Source organism: Uranotaenia lowii, chromosome 1, assembly GCF_029784155.1.
Source record: "Uranotaenia lowii strain MFRU-FL chromosome 1, ASM2978415v1, whole genome shotgun sequence".
NCBI classification, from domain to species: domain Eukaryota; kingdom Metazoa; phylum Arthropoda; class Insecta; order Diptera; family Culicidae; genus Uranotaenia; species Uranotaenia lowii.
Genome location: NC_073691.1, coordinates 199273125 through 199285407, shown reverse-complemented (window position 1 = coordinate 199285407; position 12283 = coordinate 199273125). Strand labels below are relative to the sequence as shown.

The following is a 12283-nucleotide window of genomic DNA, read 5'->3' as shown; positions in this document are numbered from 1 at the left end:
AAATTTCTAAATTTTCATATTTACCACTATCAATTGGCTACTTATTGTTTGAACTTAAATGGATAGGTTTGCAATTTTAAGATTATGATTTAAACATGTTAATATTTATTCACCTGTTGAAAATTTTTTTGGAAGTAAGTATGTCCACGTGGACATGACCCCTATCCCCCTCTTCGTGGAAAAACGTGGACATAAACCTCCCTTCCCCCAAGGAATATTTGAAAAAAGGAGTGCCAAGGCAGCCCTGCTCTAGTATTTGTACAGGCTGAGATGTGACAATCACGCAAAATCTGTTAATTTACTAGGAAATTTATATTTTTGGTTGATAATTCCAAGAATCTGCTGGAAATTTTCCACTTTGAAAACATGTTATTGTAGAAGGATACTTGCTCTTTAAGTTCGGTGCAATAAAAAGTAGCATTTTACAATCATTTTTCTATAAAATAGACCATCGAAATTTAAAAAAATGGTGGACTTTTCCCACTGAAATTTGCAAAACTTTAGAATGATTTCAAAGTTTTCCATGAAAATGTTCAAGTCAGTGCAGTTTAAGCTCCTCGTCACCATAAAGTGCTCAAAACAGAAATTTCTATACAAAACAACAATCTTTGATTGGCATTTTAGGAATCAATCATTTGTTGATGTTAATTGTTCTACATAAAATTGTATATAGTAAACCGGTTGAATTAAAATCATGACAATAAGTTGAACACTCAATATCTACAAACTAAACCTTTTAAAAGCGGATTTTTTCTTCATGTTTGCAGCTTCGAAGCGACATTGCATTCATTAATAAAATAAGAAAAAAAAAAAACATAATGCAATCTTCAAAGGATCAAAAAACTTCATATCATAGTTAAATAGAGGCCTTACAACATAATCGATATCAAATTGGAATTCATTTTCGTTCTAACACGTGTTTTTCTTTGAAAATTCCTACCATTCTCTTATAAATTTTCGATACAATCGTTTTTGTGACGTTAAAAAAATCCAACACGGCTTTCGGCACTACCTTATTTAAATATTCCTTGCCCTTCCCCCTAATATGTCCACGTGGTATGTAAACGGCCCCTTTCTAGATATGTATTTAGAGCAAGTTCACTGGTGTTGGGTAAAAATGGTAAAGATTTTGTCACTTTTAGCACATTTTGAAAATTTTGCTTTGAAAAAACATTTTCAAAATCTGTGGCCTTCTGTGATGCTGTGATGCAAAAATAGCAATATTTCTACCGCATACGGCTGAAATAGAAACAGTGATGTAAAAAAAATACAACGCCCTAAGATCTTGAAAACATTTTTGCATGGTAAAATTTTCAAAATGTCAAAATTTCTACCACTTTTTCCCAACACCAGTGAACTTGTTCTTATGAAGACCTGATCGCAGCAAGCCGTAATCTAGAACGGACGCCTTTTTTCGCCTTCGCTATTTAACATTTGTTTTCTTGCGAATTAAAAACCTACTGCTAAATTCTACAATTGATTAAAATGCTTAAAAATTACTTGAAGAGAAATGCCATTGGTGTTTAGTTGTGCTGAACGGATCTTTCGGTGAGATTTCGTTATTGATAGAAACATGTGTGCAAAGGATTTTTCTTGTTTTCGCGATTTCCATGCTTAGAATCAAGCAAGCTCAGTTCCGGTTGAAGGATATTAATTATCTGAAATTTTATTTTTGAGGAAAACATGTTGCAAAATTTAGTGGTTCAATTGAAAAGTGAATATCCATTGAAATAAGAAAGCAAAAGAACAGGCATTCAAGACATTTTCTTTCGGCTTGTTTGATTTTTTTTAAGCTCGTGGTGAAGTTTACTAATTTCGAACCGAGGTTAATGCAAACAATAAATCGGTGCTTGATCACTGACCGATCAGTGATATCGATATTGCCCTTTTAAACACCCTCGCTACACGCCTGAATCGATGAACGATAATTTTTGTTTCTAGACCTTAATCCAATCAAAACAACAGAGAATGCAGATCTTCTTCCACACTTGGCACCGAACAACTTCGGCTTAAGTAGGTTTCAAATTTGGATTTCCAAACTGGCCTTATGCTGGGATATTCCCCGGCTTTGCTTGAGTGAACCTGCTTGCTGGAACCGGTTTACTTTGAAGCTGTGCCGTGGATATGAGCTCCCTCCGATCGCGATGATCTTGACGTCTGTTCAGCAGTCGGAACCACGACTCTTTCTCGGGTGGACGTGTTTTACGTGAGTTACTTCCGTACATTGAACTTGTAAATAAGTGCACTATGAAGATCCTAGGAACGCTGCTGTTGCTGGCGTTAGTCGGAGTGTTGGCCTTGGTGAGGGCCGAAGATAACTATCAATGTGGAGTTCCCCGGGCGAGGACTCAGTTTTTGATTGTTCGCGGTGAGGATGCGCGTCACGGATTCTGGCCCTGGCACGTAGCTCTGTGGCTGAGGCAGCGAGACAATACGGAGCGATACTCGTGCGGGGGTACGCTAATTAGCAAAAAGTTCGTTCTAACGGCGGCTCATTGTATGCTCAGTGAGAACAGGCATCAGCTTTTGCGAAGTGCTAGTGACGTCACGGTTTGGGCCGGCGTTTTCAACCTTTTGAACCCGGAAACTGATACCCGGCAAATTAGGTCTGTTTCCAAGATACACATTAATGGCTATGCTCGGGACAGTTTGTTGCACGACATTGCTTTGCTGGAGCTTTCGGAGCCGCTGCAGTATACGGCCTACGTACTGCCGGCTTGCTTGAACGCCAAACCGGATCTACGAGTAGACACCGGAACTGTTGTTGGTTGGGGTATAGCCGACAACGATAAACCTTCACTGGACATCCTGAAGAAGGTCTCGCTGCCAGTGGTGGCCGAGTCCGAATGTCTCAAGTCGGATCCTAGCACATTTGGGGTGGTGCTTCAGAAGGAAGTGTTCTGCGCCGGGACTACCAATGGGTCGGCACCCTGTAACGGAGACAGTGGTGGAGGTCTGATGATGCAACGGGGAGATGCATGGTATGTGGCAGGAATCGTTGCTTTCACCAAAACTCGCAGCGGAACGTCGAATCTGTGTTTTGCCGAGTCCTACACGGCATTTACCAACGTAACGGCTTACTGGGACTGGATCGAACAGGTCACCAATACGGATTTCCGGGGCCAGTACAATCAAGAAAGTAAGTTAAGCTAATGGTGATCAACAAAATCAATTTACTCCGAATGTTAAGTTGTTTGTCTCCAGAGAACGTTCCATGTAAAACTGCCAAGGGTCAGCAGGGACAATGTGTTCCCCTGCAGCAATGCAGAGACATCTTCAACATGATCCGAGCTCCACTCATAGCTCAGGAAGATGCTTACTACATCAATCGATCCGTGTGTCAGCTGGCCGGAATACCTCGAGCTGTCTGCTGCCGGAAGGAGCAAATCGAAGAAGTTCCTTTACATCCGAACGCCCTGCTACTGCCGAGCGATTGTGGACGGGCCAGAATTCGAAACCGCAATCCACTGGATCAGACCACTATGGTTCTGGAGTATCCCTGGATGGTCATGGTTCGCTTTCCACCGAAGAAGAATGGCGTCATTCCGTTCTGCCTGGGTACACTGCTGAACACTCGTTACGTTCTTTCCGTTGCCGAGTGTATGAAAAAGACCAAGATGAGCCCGTAAGTATCAGCTAATTATTTGAGGAGTTTGGTTTGACTTTAATGTTTCTTTTGGCTGCAGGACACACGTTCAGCTGGGAGAATTCAACGAAGAAACCGAAATCGATTGCAGCACCGATAGCCGCGGGAGAACTCTTTGTGCCGATCGGGTCATCAACGTTGGTGTTGAATCCGTAACATTCCATCCGCTTTTCAACGTCCCTCAGTACACTAACGATATCTCGATTGTACGAATGTCTGCTGACATCCAATACACAGGTAAAATACTTGATTTACAAAAAGGAACTAGTATGTCTAGACAAATTCTCCCCTTACAGACAGCATCCGTCCAATCTGTTTGCCGCTGTTTTCCCCGCATCGCCAGGACTATCCGGAGTATCTGGACATCACGGCCTGGCGCCTGGACTGGATGGCCAAGAACATCTACCAGGGTTCGTTGATGCGCTATCCGCAGCGGATGATGGACATCGATACCTGCCAGCTGCGCTACGAGGAGGTCGGCTTCAGTCCGGATCTGAACGGGAAGGATCGGCTGTGCGCGCTGCAGCTGGGACCGGAATTTCACTGCGATCGGATGGCCGGAGCTCCCGTGGGCAGGTACGTCAACATGGACGGCGATCGGTACGTCCAGTTCGGGCTGTGGAAGTGGGGACCGCTAAATTGTACCGTCCGGGAACGGGTTCCCGGGCTCGGCATGAACCTGAACCAGTATCTGGATTGGATTTTGACCAACATCCAACCGTCGGATTCGAGCATTGTGAAAGGATGAGAATAAATTGCATTGAAATTCATTTTCATTTGATGCTAGTTAATGTTTATTGTACGTAATCTCAAATAAGCAAGAAAAAAGAAAATTTCCCAAACTGCTGTAAGGTGAAGCATATTGAGTCGCGGTTTTGGGTGGCTGCCGTGGCTGCCAGAAAAAAAACAAAATTGTATGGTGGCAAATAGTGGCAGAAAGATATGTTTGAATTGAGGAACTGAACTTTTTTCGAGTCTCCAGTGTGATCACTCTCTGTTAAGGATGTAGCATTTTGATTTGGGCACCACTGAACCAGAGTTCGGAAACACATTTGCTGCTACTTCAACGAACTAGCAGAGAAACCCGAGAGACAGGAAAAACTTCGATCGTCGACCGGTGAAATACCCAAGGAAAAAAATGATAAAAGGGCAGCCGATCTTGCGCGCGAGGATCATTTAGTTTCTGGGCCTTCTACCAAGTAGAGATGGGCAAAACGGTTCATTTTAATGAGCGGCTCAGAGCCGTTCGCTCAATTCAATGAGCCGGTTCATTTGAGCGGCTCAAAATTGAACCGCGTTCGCAGCACCCGATCAAAAGTTTGTTTTTCGACGCAAGTTCATAAATTGAACCACTGCTGCAGCCATTAGAATTAGAATGGCTCAACGGCTTTTCTGGTTGTTCGTTTTCTTTGAATGGCTCTTTGTAGATGTGGCCCCATAGATATGCGTCAAATTTTGAGATAAACATAATGAATGAGCCTTTACAAATATATGTAAATAGGGGAAATTTGGGAAGCATGGAAAAAAAATCTGGAAAAATGAAAAACTCACAAGAATACTTATGTAGATTTTGAAATAAAACACTTAATAAAGGATAACAGGTAGATTTAATGAGTAATTTAAAATTCAACGAATAAGTAAGATATTTTACATTTTTCTTTTGAATTTCTATTTAGTTTATATTGTGATTAACGAAAATTATTTTTTGCATATTGCTGGAAGAAAGTCGGCTTCGTCTGTCGTTACAAATTTGCCCAGCTTTGGAGAAGATCCGTTCACAGGGAACTGAAGTCGCCGGGATGCACAGCCTTTTTAGTACCATTTGATACAGGCGGGGATAGACCGACTTCCTTTCTTCCCACCAAAGCAAGGGATCGTTTTTTCTTTGAAGATGCGGCTCTGCTACATATTTGTCTAGCTCAATGATTGCAGCAACTGCCGGATCATGAGACGCTTGCAGTCTACCTACAACCTCGTCGAATTCTTCCCACAGAAACGACTGTGCTGAACTGCTAGCAGCATGTGTATGTGTCAGTTCCATCGGCTCCGGCATTGGTTCAATCGATGTCATTCGCATCTTTCTTATTAATGACTGGTATGCATTATTGTATTTATCGTCATCTCCGAAACCTTGCTTTTTAAATCGTGGATCCAGTAATATTGATTGGGCAACTAATTCGTTAGATTCCAGAAGAGAAAAACGTTTCGCCAACCCTGAAATTAATTGCTCACAAAGCTTCTGAATATTCTCCGGTACCGATTTTTCCCGATCCAAGTACTGCCGAACGTAGCGTGTCATTAATCTAGAGAGAACTGCAATTTTCGATAGTGACACATTTTTCTCTGCGGATATTTCGACTGTTACATCATAAAACATTTTCAACACCTTTACTGCATGATCTATTTCAATCCAGTCATGCGATTCCAGAGACAGGTCGGATTCTAAAAGTGCCAAAGTTGATACAACAGGCTCTTTATTGCGAAGCAACCGATCCAACATGTCATACGTAGAATTCCAACGAGTTGGAACGTCTTGTTTTAATTTTAACACAGGCCTGTTTAAATTCTGTTGCATTTCGTGTAGCTTGGATAAGGCGTGGGAGCTTTGTTTGAAATATTGAACGATTGATTTAGCTCTATCGACAGCACCTTTAATCGATCCAATAATAGCTGTCTGTACCACCAAATTCAAGGAATGGGCAAAGCAGCTCAAATGACGGATTTTTAAAATAGATGCGGCTAGTTTCATGTTAGCTGCGTTGTCTGTAACTATTGCTGTTATTTTAAAATTGATTGAATATCTTGTTAAGACTCCCGTTACCCAATTCGCGATATTTTCGGCTGTATGTCTTTCGGAGAACTCGGAACACTCCAGCAAAACCGATTTCAGTTTTGTGTTTGGCTCGAAATAATGTGCGGTAAGTGCATAGAAACTAGTGTTTTTAATACTGGTCCAACCATCACTGGTTAAGCAAACTGCTGAAGCGTCCAGTAATGCTTTCTGCACAGATGACTGGATGTCGTTATATACAGCTGGTAACAGACTTGTTGTTAATGTTTTTCTGCTAGGAAGTTGATAGGTCGGATTCAACATCCCAACAAAAGTTTTAAACTCATTATCCTCGACCAATGATAGGGGGTGAAATTCTTTGCATATCATCTTCAGCAATTGAATATCACATGCCCTACTTTTTTGAATAGGCATGGGTTAAATTCTATCAACAAAATTGGTCATCAACGTCTGCGCCACTGGTTGTGGTTGCGTGGGAGGAATAAAAAGTGAAGTGGATTGACTTACGGGGTTGCTTTGCTGTTCGGTTGCTTCTTCTTGGACACTTGGTTGTGCTGTGGTGTTTCCTGGTGCTGCCGCTGACCGCTCTGTCCTGTCGACATTAATCGTTGGGTGGAGAGTGGAAAGGTGCCGCTTTAAATTTCCTGTCGATCCACCGGACAACGCAAGACTTTTTTTGCAGTAACGGCATATACCTGCAAATTTTCCTTTGCCATTTTCTTTTCGTTCGAAATGGTACCATATGTTACTTGATGGCATGGTAACAGCTGTAAAACATTATGCTTGAAAAAACATCTTTCATTCTTTTAAAGTCCTTTTTCTTACCTTTCGTCCGTTGACTTTCGATGTCAAACCAAACCGAAATTCTGAATTCAGGATAAAACACAGCGCAGAACAAAACCGACCAGCGACCAAACGTGAAACGATGATAGAATGGAAACACAACTTGAACGTAGACTGCAGACAATTAATGAAAATTTTCCCATACGCCACAATCGATGTGGAAATATATATTTCGCTTCCTTTTTTTCTAACACGAAATGCCGTAAAACAGTTGCATCTGCTAGTGAATGAATGAGAAAAACGGTTTGTTCGTTCGATTGAGTAGAAAGAACCGTGGAACCGTGAGAATGAACGAACGGTAGCGGTTCATAAATGAACCGACTCTCGCCGCTCAACACCGGGTAAAAAACTGAATAGAAAGAACGAAGAGTGGAGAGCCGTTCTTACCAATCAGGTTGGAATGAGCCGCAGCTTATTTTTGAACCGTAGCTCATTGAACCTCATGTGGTTCGGAGAGCCATTCGGTTCGTTCGAACGAACGGCTCTCCACTCTTCGCTCATTCCATTCAGTTTTCGACTCGGTATTGAGCGGCAAGACACGGTTCATTTTTGAGCCGCGGCTCTTTTTTCAAGAGCCGCCGCTCGTTCGTTCTTTTTGAAGAACCGGTTCAAATGAGCGGCTCTTGAGCGCTCGCGCATCACTACTACCAAGTGGTCGACAGTGCGACCGTGTGATTTTGTGCTGGTGAACAGTGACCATTGCTGCTGTTGGTGCCGTCTGTTCCTGAGATTTGTCTGCGGGACGATCATCCATCCAAGCCATCTGTTGCAGCACGATGTACGGGAGAAGAGCGTGGGAGCGATCAGGGTGTCGAGGCCCGTTCCACCCGTGTTTTGACCGCCTGGCGCGGAAACGGCAATTTTCATTGCCATCATTTGGATTCTGAAAGAGGTCCAAATGAATTCGATCGCTCTCGCCAGCCGGAGCTTGACAACCGAAAAGGCCGCGTAAGTTTAAAGACTACTTGGATGTGTGGTGACTTTCTAAATAAGCCGTGGTCTTCAACAGAACACCAGCGGCCTTTTTTTTAACAATTGCTCTGTTTCCGAGAATGCTTGTCGAATCCGGATCAGCCAACGGAAGCCGCTATTGCTGGTTCTGAAGCCGATTCGTGAGCGCTCACGTGAAGATTTTTCTTACTTTGGCCAAACTTAACAATTATTGTAATTTTGTGAATTAAAATGATCATACTTAAATCGATAAGTGTCCTTAAATCATGCTGCGGACCACGACTTCCCGCTAGCCGCCGGGCAAGAAAACGGAAATGTTGGCAAATTTTATCATAAAATTTGGCGCTTAAGCCTTCATTTTTTTTGGACCTTTCGGTCACTAAGTTCACAACAATTTCTGAATATTTTTTTTGCAACATGAAAACGTTACAAGGATTCTTTGAAAAACTGATCAACGATCTAAGTAGTTTGTTTTACAGTTGTTGACGCTTGAAACTGATTTTGTTCTTTATGAGTTTCATGTATGCTGGTAGAATTATACTTTATTTTACTGAAGCATTCAGGAGATCTGTTAAAATACGGTAACTGGTGGCCGTCTGCTGGTTTTTAACATGCCGGTGGGGGAGAAGGATCAAATGTTAAAATACGATCGCAAGTGGCCGTCTGCTGGTTCTTTACCGGTTGAGAGAACCTTTTCCAATCTGTTTTACTCAAACGCGTGCTTTTTCTTCAAGTGAGTCTTAAAATCGTATTTTTTTTCTCTGCCTGCTTCGATAATTATTTTTTCATCAAATTTGCAACAGAAACTATTGCTGGGGCAATAGAGGGCAAGAGCTCCCTCTATCGTGTGTCCGTAACAGGATATTTTTATCTTTTCTGTGTTGGGATTTCTCGCGATCTTATGGGGAATCTCTGTCTCTGTTGTTGAATATGTGGATTGATATGCTGAAAGCGGATTATGCAGCACGTGGTGAATCTGCACAATACTCAGATGACAAAAACTAAGGAAATCCATCATGAGATTGAACTTAAAGTATGATCGGTTAGTTAAGATGGTGCGAAATATACAAACAAGAACACTCTTTTAAAATGCAACTAGCATTTTATCAGCATTGCAAAATGCTTTTGAAATGCAACTGTGTGAACGGATTAAACCGATATGCAGTCAGTCAGTCAGTCGTCGATCAAGCGAGCGAGTCATTCAGTGTGTGTGTGTGTTCCCCTGGTAGTTTTTGATCCGGCGGTTCACCGATTCTGCGTCTGAGATTCGGAGCTCCGAAGAGGTCTTCACATTTGGCGACCGTGACAGGAAATTTCTCGTAATCTTAGTTAAACGAGAAATTATAAAGAAAATCGAAAAGAAAATGGATAACAATTGGTTCACGCTTAGAAAATGATAATCAAAGTTGCTTAGAAATCAAAAAAAATTTTAATTGCCCATTACGCAAAAATAACAGATAAATAACAGAATTTTTTATTGTAAAATGAGCGGCTTATGAATAATGCCGAAATAAGAATAAAAATGAAATATAAAGAGGGTCGTAAGGACAGCTTGAACACGTTCACAATTTCAAGCGAGTTGAGAGGACTGCTTTAAATCTGAAGGCGAGTTGAGAGGACAGCCTGAATGTTTTAGAATCAATTATGCGAGTTGGGAGGACAGCATTAAATTTGAAGGCGAGTTGAGAGGACAGCCTGAGTTATTGATTATAAATCAAGCGAGTCGAAAGGACAGCTTGATATCGAAAGGTGAGTTGAGAGGACAGCCTGAGTTATTGATGAAAAAACAGACGAGTTGAGAGGACAGATGAACATTGAAAGGGCAAGTTGAGAGGATGGCCCGACCACGTTCACAATTTCGAGTGAATTGAGAGGACAACTTGAACGTTTTAGAAACAATTATGCGAGTTGAGAGGACAGCATAAAATTTGAAGTGTGATGTGATGTGAATGTGAAAGTGAATGTGATAAATAACAGGATTTTTTAATTCGAAAATGAGCGACTTATGAATAATGCCGAAATAAGAATAAAAATGAAATATAAAGCAAGTTGAGAGGACAGCTTGAAATTGGAAGGCGAGTTGAGAAAACAACTTGAACGTTTTAGAAACAGCTATGCGAGTTGAGAGGACAGCATAAAATTTGAAGGCGAGTTGAGAGGACAGCTTGAGTTATTGATTAGAAATCAAGCGAGTCGAGAGGACAGCTTGAAATCGAAAGACGAGTTGAGAGGACAGCTTGAGTTATTGATAAAAAAAAATCAGGCGAGTTGAGAGGACAGCTGGACATTGAAAGGCAAGTTGAGAGGATAGCCTGACCACGTTCACAATTTCGAGCGAGTTGAGAGGGCAACTTGAACGTTTTAGAAACAACTGTGCGAGTTGAGAGGACAGCATAAAATTTGAAGGCGAGTTGAGAGGACAGCCTGAGTTATTGATTAGAAATCAAGTGAGTCGAGAGGACAGCTTGAAATCGAAAGGTGAGTTGAGAGAACAGCCTGAGTTATTGTTGAAAAAAACAAGCAAGTTGAGAGGGCAGCTTGACATCGATAGAAAAGTTGAGAGGACGGCCTGAGTAATTTATGAGAAAACAAGCGAGGTGAGAGGACAGCTTGAATCGAAATTCGAATTGAGAGGACAGCCTGAGTAATTGATGAAAAAACAAGCGAGTTGAGACGACAGCTTGAAATCGAGAGGCGAATTGAGAGGACAGCCTGAGTTATAGACAAGAATTCAAGCGAGTAGAAAAGACAGCTTGGAATCGAAATGCGAGTTGGAAGGACAGCCTGAGCTATTGATGAAAAAACTAGCGAGTCGAGGTGGCTGCCTTTATATTTCTTAAACACTCCAAGCCAGATCTAATTTGTGAAAAAAACATGTTTGAATAGTTAGGACAATATAGGTAACCTATTAAGGTGCCTAGTGCCTAGTTTAAAAGTCAAAGATGGGTGACCTGAAAAACTGATCAGCTCGTTTTATAATTACTTTTTATAGAGCCTAGGTCTAAAAACTGACAATGGTGAAATTCTCAAAAAGCTTCAAATCTTCAGATCGAGGTTCAGCGAGGTTGAACTCTTCAGAACTTGTTGGAATATCCACGTCAAACTTAAACTTAACGTTTACAACAATACATTATTCGCAGAAGTTCTTTGTTATCAGTGATCAAAATTAGCTTTTTAGTTCTTTTTTTTTAACATAGTGTAGTTTTTCTTCATTTCTCAATATCTTAAGAATGGGAGAATTCCGAAATTTAAGCTTTTCTTAAACTCCAGTGATCCATTGTCAAGCAAAAGATGAAGAAGAATCGTAGGACGACTCGGGGTGCAACAGAGTTGAAGAGATGGTGGAACAAAATGGCCGCTAAGGTCAGTGAACAGGGTGTCCAAACTATGATGAAAGGTATTGGACGAAAAGTTCGAAATTTCATCATAACCACCTTGGGAAATTTTTAAAATTATTTTCCTTTAATGTGCAATAAAAAACCTACATTTTGAGTACAAAACATTTTTATTTCGTTTACATATCGCCGAGTAAGACCCGTTTTAATGCGTCCAGATTTTAGATGCTATGCTTTATAACATGTATTTAAATGTATAAAACTATAAAAAAAAATCCAACCATTTTTAACCATGCAGTTACAGTTGAATTGTTTTAGAATTCATCAATACAATTTTTATTTTCGAGAAGTTTTTCCACAATTTAAATTTTTCCTCGAAGTCCTATAACTTTAACTTCACTGATCAGTATTGGGATCAGTATTCATAAGCGTACAGTTTCCATACAGAATTTGAAACAGTTCCTAGCGACGATTCTGATATTCGGATAGTTGACCGTGAGTCACGATTTCAACCCACGCGGCTGTGAAGATCAGGAAATGAAGGAATGACAAAAACAAACAAGTTTGAAACCGGTCCGTTTATCCATTTATCCGATCGATGGCGCCCGCACTTGGTCGGCAATTAATTAATCTAGCGCGACATCTTCGTTCCGGAACAGTGCGACAGGTGGATGCTCTCCAGCCAGGATCCGGCCCAGCGAACGGCTGACCTCATTA

The 12283-nt window shown here is 41.3% G+C and overlaps 2 protein-coding genes across 2 annotated transcripts in view; both read left to right on the top strand.

The window, feature by feature from the left end:
* LOC129743304 (uncharacterized) overlaps nucleotides 1–12283 on the top strand; it is a 535624-nt gene that overhangs the window by 329197 nt on the left and 194144 nt on the right. The gene's annotated exons all lie outside the window — the stretch shown is intronic.
* Nucleotides 2181–4427, top strand: LOC129743284 (serine protease easter-like). The gene is made up of 4 exons (XM_055735273.1): nucleotides 2181–3139; nucleotides 3205–3625; nucleotides 3687–3883; nucleotides 3943–4427. The coding sequence occupies exons 1-4, from the start codon at nucleotides 2248–2250 to the stop codon at nucleotides 4392–4394; spliced, it is 1962 nt and encodes a 653-aa protein (XP_055591248.1). The 5' UTR covers nucleotides 2181–2247; the 3' UTR covers nucleotides 4395–4427.

Bases quoted from the DNA above. Each gene is read 5' to 3' on its own strand.
- LOC129743284 (XM_055735273.1), top strand. From the start codon at position 2,248: ATGAAGATCCTAGGAACGCTGCTGTTGCTGGCGTTAGTCGGAGTGTTG. The intron at 3,140-3,204 runs GTAAGTTAAGCT...GTTTGTCTCCAG, and splicing joins GGGCCAGTACAATCAAGAAA to AGAACGTTCCATGTAAAACT. The intron at 3,884-3,942 runs GTAAAATACTTG...CTCCCCTTACAG, and splicing joins TGCTGACATCCAATACACAG to ACAGCATCCGTCCAATCTGT.